The sequence below is a fragment of the Mustela lutreola genome, chromosome 7 (assembly GCF_030435805.1).
Source record: "Mustela lutreola isolate mMusLut2 chromosome 7, mMusLut2.pri, whole genome shotgun sequence".
In the NCBI taxonomy this organism is placed as follows: domain Eukaryota; kingdom Metazoa; phylum Chordata; class Mammalia; order Carnivora; family Mustelidae; genus Mustela; species Mustela lutreola.
This window is the reverse complement of record NC_081296.1, coordinates 113,575,646-113,587,136: the sequence shown is the minus strand read 5'-3', so window position 1 is coordinate 113,587,136 and position 11,491 is coordinate 113,575,646. Positions and strand designations below refer to the sequence as shown.

Genomic DNA, 11,491 nt, shown 5'->3' with positions numbered 1-11,491 from the left:
GACCTGTACCCCTGGGAATAAAAATATATTATATGTTTATAAAAAATTAAAAATTTTAAAAAAACAGCAAAGTTTGAAAATACTATAAAATTTAATATTTCAAATAAATAAATACACATTATGCAACCTTCAACAGGATCCATTATCATCACATAAAAACACTGATATGTGTGTATATCTTCTAGGAATGTTAAAATTACATAGTTGTTGACTTCTATAAAGCAAGCCACCTATCACATATTTAAGAAAGCATTAATAAATTCATTACTTAATCTCATACAAATGTTTTATATTTGCTAAAGCCTACCACAATCCATAGGGCGCAAATATTGGCCAACTATTTCTAACTTTTGTGTTAGACAAAGTTTTTTAAACATTAAGATAGCTAAGAGAATCAACTTTACAGAGCTTAGCTTTTCTCAGGTATCTGACTTGGAGGAGGAGAGAGAGAAGTCCAGTGAAGTTATGAGAGATCACATTGTTACTTTTCTAGAATGAAAAAATAAAGACATCTCATTTTTGACGATACACTTACAAGTCAAAATGGGCTCTAATACAAATGTATGTGAAGAGGTTTTGAAGAATAAATTGGATATCCCAGGGGAGGATCAGCTGCTTGTACTGTAAGGTTTCTTAAAAGTAGTGGATGAGCTTGTATACTATATCGTTCCTCATCATCGTTTGTGGCATAAAGCAATTCCCATGACAGATTGGCCCACTGACCTTTAACAGCTTCAGCATTTAACTTCCCAACTTGGATCAGCAATTCTTGAAGGGTAAGTACTCTCCCAGTGTAAACACCCTTCAGAGTATAAAAGGTGGGTGGGAAAGGAGAAGACAAAGTTACCTTCAGGCCTTTACATTTTATTTGTAAATTTAGAGAAAAATTCCATTGTAGTTAGGCAAACTTAAACAAAAAGTGGTATATTAAAATATACACAAGAGTTCCTTGTCTTCAGAATCAAGATTCACTTTTATTTGGTAGCTCTCTGAATAAGCTTGATGTGACAGCCATTCATTCAATAACCCAAACAGCAAAATCTCAGCTACTTCTGTTTCCTTTCCTTCTCTATTCCTTCACCCCATCTGGCCTCAACAATGCATAAGTCATAGATAGTAGTCAGTGGACAATCACACAATAAGTTCTTTTTAAAAATTTTTGAGATATAATTCACATTCCATACAATTTACTCATGTAAAGTGTTTAATTCAATAGTTTTTTTTTTTAGTATATTCAAATGTATACAAGCATCTCCAAATTAGGACATCTTCATGATCTCAAAAGGAAACTTGTGCTCTTTAGCTATTACTCGCTTATCCCATCATTCTCCCAGTTATAAGCAACCACTTACGTACTTTCTATAATTTTGCCTTTTATGAAATTATCATATGAATGGAATCATAATGATGGTGACTGGCTTCTTTAGCATATTTTCAAGGCCCATTCATTCATATATCAGTACTTTATTCCTTTTTATGGTAGACTAACATTCCATTGCATGGAAAAACCACATCTGTCTGCTTACTGATTCATCAGTTGATGGACAGTTTGGTTGTTTCCACCTTTTGTCAGTTATGATTAATACTGTAATAAACATCCATATAAGAGTTTCTATGTGTATCTATGCTTTCATTTTTCTTGGGTCTATACCTAGAAGTGGAATTACTGAGTCATATGGTAACTCTAAGTTTAATCATTTAAGAAACCGCCAAAATGTTTTCTAAATGGTTGTACCATTTTACATTTCTGCCAGCACTGTGTTAGAGTTCTAATTCTTCACATCCACCAATACTTATTATTTGCCTTTTTGATTTCAGCCATTTTAGTATGAACTTGTATGAAGTGATACCTCACTGTGGATTTGGTTTGCATTTCTCTCATGACAAATGATATTGAACGTCTTTTTATGGGCTCTTTTGTTGCCCCATTTGTATGTCTCCTTTGAAGAAATATCTATAGAGATACTTTGTTCATTTTAAAATTAGCTCATATTTTAAATAAAAACACCTTTTTATTATTGCATTGTAAGGATTTTTAAAATATTCTAGTAACAAGTCCCTTATCATTTATATGCAAATATTTTTCCCATTCTGTGAGTTGTCTTTCCACTTTCTTGATTGTATCTTTTGAAGCACAGAAGTTTTTACTTTTGATGAAGTCCTATTTATCTATTCTTGTTTTGTTTTGTTTTCATGCTTTTGGTATTATATCTCAGAATCTACCACCATATTTAAGATCATAAAGATTTACTCCTATGTTCTCTTCTATGATTTTTATGGCGTTAGCTCTTATATTTAGAACTTTGATTTATTTTGAGTTCATTTTTATATATACTATGAAGTAATGGCCTGCAGTTGGTTGAATGGTATCCCTCAGAGAAGATATATCTCCAATCCTAATCCGTGGTACCTGTAAATCTTGTTTAGAATATGTTTTTGCAGGTGTAATTAAGAATCTTAAGATGAGGTCATCCTGAATTTAGGTGATCCTAAATACAGTGGTTATGTCCTTAGAAAGGGATACAAAAACTGACATGGGGGTGGATATAGGAAAGGTGTCCATGTGAAGACAGAAACAGAGATTGGAGTTATGCTGTCACAAGCCAAGGAATACCAGGAGTCACCAGCAGCTGGAAGAGCAAGATTATTCCCTAAAGCCTCTGGACAGAGTATGGCCCTGCTGGCATCGTAATTTCAGGCTATTGACCTCCAGAACTCTGAAAGAATAAACTTCTGTTGTTTCAAGCCACCCAGTTCACAGTAATTTGTTGTAGCAGCTCTGAAAACTAATATGGGGTCCGATGACATTCTTTTGAATGTGGCTATCTGTCTCAATACCATTTGCTGAAGAATGGTCTTGGCAACCTTATTAAAATCAGTTTATCAAAGCCACATGCATTTATTTCTAGTTTTGAATCAATTTCATTGATTTTTATGTCTACCTTTATGCCATTGCCATACTGTCTTAATTGCTGGTCTGTACTAAGTTCTGAAATTTGTGTTAGTCTGACAATTTTCAGATTGTTCTATATATTCAAGGTCCCTTGAAATTCCATATGAATTTAAGAAACAGTTTGCCAATGTCACAAAGAAGCCAGCTGAGATTCTGATGGGTATTGTACCAACTCTGTGAATCAACTGGGGAGTAATGTCATCCTATCATTTTGAGCCAGGAACATAGGATGTTTTTTCATGTTATTAAATCTTAAATCATTTCTTTCAACAATATTTCATAGCTTTTGGAGAATATGTTTCATGCTTTTCTTGCTAAATTTCTTCTGAAGTATTAAGTAGAATTGTTTTCTTAACTTCATTTTTAGATTGTGTTTTAGATTTTAGATTACTAGTGTATGGAAACATAATAGATTTTTGTATGTTTATCTTGTATCCTATAACCATGCTGTACTTAATAGTTTTAAGTTTTTTAGAGAATTCCTTAGAATTTCTATATGTAAATTATTTGTGAATAGAGATGATTTCACTTCTCCCTTTCCGGTCTGAGTATCTTTTTTTTTTCTTGCTTAATTACCTTGGCTAGAATCTCTAATATATAATGTTTAATAAAAGTGTTGAATAAATTCCTTTACTACTGATCATAAGTGAACTATCAGCTTTTCACCAATAAGTATGATGTTAACTATGGATTTTTCACAGATGCCTTTATCAAATTGAGGAAAACTCCTTACTATTCCTAGTCTTTGGATTTTTTTGTCAAATCCTTTTTCTGAGATGATTATACAGTTTTATTTTTTTTATTCAATTGATATGGTATATTACGTTAACTGATTTTTCAGTGTTAAGGCAACATTAGATTTCTGGGATAATACCACTTGGTTATGGTTTTATAATTCTTTTATATGTTGCTGGATTCAGTTTGCTATTATTTTGTTACAGATTTCGGTAACTACATTGATAAAAGATATTAGCCTGTAATTTTCTATCCTTGTAATGTTTCCTTATGCTTTTGATATCAGGGTTAATACAGGCTTTAGAGAATGCACTGGTAAGTGCTCTTTTTTTCTTGAAGAGTTTGTGAAGAACTGGTATTATTCTTTAAAATACTTGGGGGGGGCACATGGGTGGCTCAGTCATTAAGCATCTGCCTTCAGCTCTTGTCATGATCCCAGGGTCCTGGGATCAAGCCTCTCATTGTGCTCCCTAATCAGTGGGAAGCCAGCTTCTCCCTCTACCACACCTCCTGCTTGTGTTCCCTCTCTCACTGTCTATCTCAAATAAATAAAATCTTTTAAAAAAAATACTTGGTAGAATTATGTAACAAAGCCATATAGTTTTCAGATTTTCTTTACAGTTAGTATTTTGATCACTAATTCAATCTCCTTAGTTGTTATAGGTCTGTTCAGATTACCTATTTCTTCTTGAGTCAGTTTTGGTAGTTTGTATTTGCAGGAATTTGTCCATTTCATCTAAGTTATATAATTCACTGGCATAAAAGTGTTCACTGTATTCCTTTGTAATCATTTTTATTTCTATAAGGTCAGTAGTAACATACCTCTTTTTTTCATTTTCTATTTCATAATCACTTATCTTTATTAATTTCTTTCTTCTATTTGCTTTAAATTAAGTTTACTCTTCTTTTTCTAGTGTTATAAGATGGAAGGTTAAGCTATCGATTTGAAATCTTCTTTTTTTTTTTTTTTAAGATTTTATTTATTTATTTGACAGAGAGATCACAAATAGGCAGAGAGGCAGGCAGAGAGAGAGAGAGAGAGAGAGAGAGGAGGAAGCACAGAGCCCGACGTGGGACTCGATCCCAGGACCTTGAGATCATGACCTGAGCCGAAGGCAGCGGCTTAACCCACTGAGCCACCCAGGCGCCCCTCTTTCTTCTTTTTAAATAGACACTTTAAAGCTATGAATTTTCCTCTAAAAACTGCTTTAATTGCACCTTTCAAGTTTTGCTATACTGTCTCTTCTTGCCATTCATCTCAATGTATATTCCAATTTCTTCTTTGACCACTGGCGATTTAGGCACGTGTTGTTTAATTTCCACATATCTTGTTAGTTTACTCTGCTAGTTTACTCAATAAACTGTTATCTGTTTAGTTTACATATCTGTTAGTTTACTCAATTTCTTTCTCTCACTGATTTTTAATTTCATTTCCTTCTGGTCAGAGGATACATTTCAATCATTTAAAATGTATTAAGTTTGTTTTATGTATTAGCATATGATTTACCCTGGAGAATGTTTCATGCACACTTCAGAAGAAGATGAATATTCAGATGAATAGAATATTCAGATGAATATTCTATTGTTTTTAGATGGAATATTCTACAGTTGTCTGTTTGGTGTTATGGGTTTATAGTGTTATTCAAGCATTCTGTTTTTCTGTTGATCTGCCTGTTTGCTCTATCCATTACTGAAAGTAGGGTTTTGAAGTCTTAAATTATTATTATTAAATTGTCTACTCCTTTCTTCATTTCTGTCAATTTTCCTTCATATATTCTGGTGGTTCATTGTTAGCTGCATACATAATTGTTCTAGCTCCCCGATGGACTAACCCTTTTATCACTATAAAATGTCCCTCTTAATCTCTAGTAACATTTTTTGTTTAAAAGTCTATTATTTTCTGATAATAGTATAGGTACTCCAGCTTTCCTGTTGTTGCTGCTTGCCTGATATGCCTTTTTCACCCTTTTACTTTGTTTTTTTTTTATCCAGCCTGACAATCTGCCTTTCAACTGTTTAATCTTTTAATGTTACTAGTGATACAGCAGGATTTAAGTCTGTCATTTTCCTTTTGTCTTCTATATCTCTCCTTTTTTGTCCCTCTAGTCCTCTTTTACTACCTTCTTTTGCATTAAGTGAATATCTTCTAATACTGAATTTTAATTTCTTTAGTGATTTTTTTCGCTTAAAATTAAGTTACTTTCCTCAGTGATTGTTCTAGGGCTTGCCATAAATAACTTACCAGAATCAGCATTAGTTTACACTAATTCTGGTGAGATAGGAAACAATAACCCTGTATAATTCTACTCTCCTTTTGCCCCTTTTTGTGGTATTGTTATACATATCACACCTATAATGTTTCAAGCCCAATAATTTATTATTATAATTACCATTTTATATACTTTTATGTCTTTTAAAGAAATTTAAAGGGAACAAGTATATATTTATCACTTTTGCTACGTTAGCTTCTTATTTATCATTTCTGGTTCTCCTTTATTCCTATGGATTCAAGTTACCATCTGGAATCATTTCTTTTGCTAAGTACAGCTTTATTTCCATGGACTTCTATTCTGCAATCACTGGCAAGTATATTACATTTCTGTATGATAGAGGCCCAACAATACATTGATATCAGGAAGCATGATACTACCACCTTTGGTCTTATCAAGATTGCTTTGGATATTAGGGGTCTTTTGTGGTTCCATACAAATTTTAGGATTGTTCTATTTCTGTGAAAATGCCACTGGAATTTTGATAGGAATTGCGGTGAATATGTAGACTGCTTTGGGTAGTACGCATATTTAATAGTACTAATTCTTCAGCAGGGAGCCTGCTTCCTCCTCTGGCTCTCTGCCTGCCTCTCTGACTACTTATGATCTCTGTCTGTCAAATAAATAAATAAAAACTTTAAAAAGAAAAAAATAGCACTAATTCTTCCAGTCCACCTTTCCATTTATTTGTGTCTTCTTCAATTTCTTTAATCAATGTCTTACAGTTTTCAATGTAAGGTCTTTCATTTCCTTGGTTAAACTTACTCCAAGTTATTTTATTTTTTAGATGTAATTGTAAATTGTTTTCCTAACTTCTCTTTCTGACAGCTTGTTATTGGTGTATAGAAACAACAGATTTTTGTGTATTTATTTTGTATCCTGCATCTTTACTAAAGTTGCTTATTATTTCTAAGTTTTTTGGTGGAGTACTTAGGATTTTTTATATATAATATCATGTCATCTGCAAATAGTGACAGTTTTAATTCTTCCTTTCCAAATTGGATGACTTTATTTCTTTTTCTTGCCTAATTACTGGGGCAGGACTTACAATACTATGTTGAATAAAAGTGGCAAGAGTGGGCATCTTTGTCTTGTTCCTAATCTTAGAGGAAAAGCTTTTAGCTCTTCACCATTGAATATGATGTTGGCTGTGGGCTGTCATATGTGACCTTATTACTGAGGTACTTTCCTCCTATACCACTTTGTTTTTTCTTTAAACATGGTTTCTTTCAGTCCTTTGAACATTTTTATAATGGCTACTTTGAAATCTTTGTTAAATCTGCCATCTAGTCACTCATAGGCAATTTACCCCCCCAGTATATGGGTCTGACTTTCCTGTTTCTTTTTATGTCTTATAATTTGTGTTCAATATTGGACATTTTATATAACACCACTGCAATTCTGAGGATTGACCCTTGCCCCCATACCAGGGCTTGTTATTTATTTATTTGTTTAGTAAGTGGCTGGAACGCTTTAGTGAAGTTAATGCCCACTCTCCCTACAAATGTGAAGCCTTTGATTTTGGTTCCTTGGGGAGTGCAGCCTTGTGAATGTCCACAGTTAATCTGAGATAGCAGTAGTTTTAGCAGGGCTCACTTCATCTGTTAATTGCTCACACCCAGATGCTAAGCTCCAATGATCGCCAGGTGGTTGCTTTATGTTTTCAACAATGTCCTGGGAAGTAAATTGTTTCATAGACTAATCCAGTTAAACGTGGGCACATTTTTTTTGACCCCAGGAGGGCTCTTCTCTACTGTTTCTTCCCCTGGTTCTGTTTACCTACTCAGCCTACAGTTTAGTTTATGTCTCTAACAAATTTACCAGTAGCCCCTTAATTACTTTTTACCACAGCTCCATTGTTTTTGAGAGCATCTTAGGTGTCAACGTATCTACACCGTTGCAAGTGAAATAATTTCCTTTGGGAGAAATTTAGAAGTTGGTTTTGTTTTGTTTTGTTTTATGATTGACTTCTCCCACTGGGCAAAACCTCTTAGCCAGAGCTCTGTATCTGAGGGTGAGACAACAGCATGCTTCTCCCTGAGAGATACCTCTGCTTTAGGAGGCAGAAGGCAGCAGTAATCTCAGGTCTTCTTGACTTGCCTCTCCTTGTGTGGAACCTCCACCTTCTACGAGGTAAGGCTGGTCAGGGCCCCATTATTCTCAGGGGCACCAAGTCCACAGTAAAGCCTCTATCCAAAAAGATGGGGTGGCCAAAAAGGAGTTCTCACCTCTGAACTACACATGCTCAGAACCTAGCCTCACAGCAGGTAGCTGGAGGTAAGATAAATGCTAAAGCTCTGACTCTCCCAGGAAAACAGTCTTCCAACTAGGAGCAGAAGTGAGAAGGAATCCTTCTTGTTTAGATCAGTCTGAGGAGTTTCTGTCTTGCTGAGTTGGGAAGGAATGGGATCTTGGTCCAAATACTGCAGTCTCTCACTACTCTTATTGGGTTTTAGTTGAAAATTTGAATAAATATTTCTTCCTTTGCAAATGCCCTTAGGATCATTTCCAAGTCTTTAAATGGTTGTTTTTTAAAAACAACTTTCATTATTTTTGATGGGGAGGAAATCTACAGAGCTCTTCAAGCTGCAATGCCAGATACAGAACCTCCAATGAGCGTGTAACATTGAATCATACTGTGCACCTCTGATGACATTTTAAATGTAATGAGAACCACCATGTTTTTCTTTTTTTAAAAAAAGTTATTTCCTATTTGGAGTCTCTGAATTTTTACAGGTCAGTTTGCTTCAGATAAAACACTGATGTCAGCAAAAGGAATACTTTGCCAATTACAAATTAGTTTTTCTTCTAGAAGTCAAATCCAAAGTGATAATTCATGACTCAGATTTGGCGTAGGAATATAATCCATTTAGCCAAATATGTTATAGCATATTAAGTCTACTTGGCTATCTTAGTGCAGTTATTGCACATTGGCTATACATTTTAAATTAGCTCATATTGGGTTTGCAAAAGTAAATAATTAGTCATTCTAGGATTGTACTATGTTGGCCATGAAGTCATGATTACAAAGGCCTTAATGATATGATTAATATATCTATACCCATAATGTTGTATCTCTATCACTTAAATACTTTAGTTTTTTTAAGGTCAATACATGAAAATGTTTAAAAACACATTTTTAAACTTACCATATTAGGGTCATATCCCAGAGAAAACAAGTATGGTTTTTCTTGTAAAATTGCTTCCTTCCACTTTTCATCAGATACCAAACCAATGTACCAGTCAGTTTCATATTCTTCAAGGCAGTTAGTCAGCTCTTTAAAGTCTTCTATTGGACCTAAACTTGCTTTATCAATCATTAGTTTCAGAGTATACCTTAACAATGGAGAAATAAAGAATTTTAGAAGTTTTAATAAAATTTATAAAATCAACTTCATAGATGAAATAGACTCTGTTCAATCTATATTTTTAAGACATTGCACTAAAATCATACATATTTCAGATAAAAAGATCAGGAAGAAATGATGGAGTGAAGTAAAAAAAATCCAGTAAGTCAAATGAAAAACAGGTTCTCCATATAAAATAAAAGGAAATGGAAATTAAAATGTAATCCTGATATAATCACTGTACATACTAAGCATTTCTTTTATTTTTAGGAAAGTGATTATTATTATTATTTTAAAATATTTTATTTATTTATTTAACAGAGAGAGACACAGCGATAGAGGGAACACAAGCGGGGGAGTGAGAGAGGGAGAAGCAGGCTTCCCACAGAGCAAGGGAGCCTGATGTGGGGCTCAATCCCAGGGCCCTACGATCATGACCTGAGCCTAAGGCAGACGCTTAATGACTGAGCCACCCAGGCACCCCAGAAAGTAATTATTTGTTATAGTTAGAAATGAAGAAGTATCTCCTTTTAGGTTTTTTTTTTTTTTTAAGTCAGTATTTTTCTGCCAGTTACAGTTTATGTATAATCAAAATGAATTACCTGAAAGCTTTCAGTGCTAGTTGGAACAGTTCTGGCTTTTCTGTGAGCCAATCCAAGGCAAGAGACCAAGGCAAAACGCCACTGTAAACTCTCAATATATGACCAGGACTCGGAACCATATTGTCTACTCCAAATAAACTAAAATAACAAGTCATTACTGCATGAACATAAAAGTCTTTTAAAACTCTGTCCTTTGCAATTTCTTCCAGGACACTTGAGGTATTTTCTTCTGAATGAAAACATTCCAGCTGCTTTAACACAAATTGGTACCACTCTTCTGGAAAGAGTGAGCTCATCTCCCTCATCTTGGAATTAGGCAAACAGCTAGATGTCCACTCTTCAGGTAAGCGTAACAAGTGAGAATGAGAACAACTGAACTCCACAAGGGGGATATATGCCACATCTTTTTGTTTTCCTTTGTCAACAACAGGGTATCCCAATATAACTGACTTGTAAAGACTGTTTTCAGGAACTGTGCCTCCAGAATGCTCACCAATACCCTGAGACTCTACTGATCCTGGAATAGGAAAATTTACACCTGGTACAACTTTTAATTGATCTTTTTCTTCTTTTCCTTTTCTGATAGTTGGCTCATCACCAAAAACATTATCATCAGACCAATCATCCAAAATTTCTGAATTTAAACTATCTGAGTCTTCTGGGGATTGGGTTTGTGGTGAAGTATTCAAAGCAGGCAGGATTATTAGAGATGCTTGCCCTTTATTTTCAGTTTTGTGAACAACCTCCTGCACATGAGGCCTTCTGGAACAGTACTGAAGAAGTATCCACACAAGTACTTTAATAAGGTCACCTTTAAATTCTTTTAAATTATCATGAGAATCGATTATGCCAGATAGAACATTCCTGGCATCAGAATAGAGTTTTACTGGCAAAACAGAATAGGGTGTCAAGACATTTCCAAAGTGTTCATTAATAGAACATACTCTTGAATATTCTTGTTCAAAGGCACTTTGAAAAACTTCATCAACTCTTTGAGCTTCAGCAGTATGACAGGATGTCTCTTGCAATTCTAACCCCTAAAGAAGAAAGAGAAAGTACTTGAATTTATGATCACTTATTACATAGAGAAAAGCAACTACTTTTATATATTCCCATGGATTGGATTCTCATAATGAAAATATGGAAAACACACACACACAAAATTCCTTAACTCAAGAGCTACACATTTACTCCAACTTATTGGCACTTCAACACATTTGATGCTGCATATAGAGGTTAAAAGTTATGGTACTACTTTATGGGGTGCCTGGGTGGCTCAGTGGGTTAAAGCCTCTGCCTTCGGCTCAGGTCATGATCCCTGCTCGGCAGGGAGCCTGCTTCCTCCTTCTCTCTCTCTACCTGCCTCTCTGCCTACTTGTAATCTCTGCCTGTCAAATAAATAAATAAAATCTTTAAAAAAAAAAGTTATGGTACTACTTTAAAGGAAATGACAGAAATGCCACTAGAAATTGGCAAAACAATTTAATTGACTATGACCATAATTTTGAAAGACTATACCTATAGTGAAGGTTGAATCATACTTACAAAATACTTTTCTTTTTTTTAAGATTTTATTTATTTGAT

At 34.3% G+C, this 11,491-nt stretch overlaps 1 protein-coding gene across 3 annotated transcripts in view; it reads right to left on the bottom strand.

Annotated features, from left to right (window-relative positions):
* Positions 1 to 72: 72 nt before the first annotated feature.
* Positions 73 to 11,491, bottom strand: part of PCNX4 (pecanex 4) — a 42,780-nt gene continuing 31,361 nt past the window's right edge. For all 3 annotated transcript variants that reach the window (XM_059182236.1, XM_059182237.1, XM_059182238.1), the window contains 3 exons: positions 9,908 to 10,944; positions 9,108 to 9,294; positions 73 to 802 (listed from right to left, as the gene is read on the bottom strand). In XM_059182236.1, coding sequence (XP_059038219.1) covers positions 551 to 802; positions 9,108 to 9,294; positions 9,908 to 10,944 — 1,476 coding nt within the window. In that variant the 3' untranslated portion in view covers positions 73 to 550. The remainder of the gene's footprint in view (positions 803 to 9,107; positions 9,295 to 9,907; positions 10,945 to 11,491) is intronic.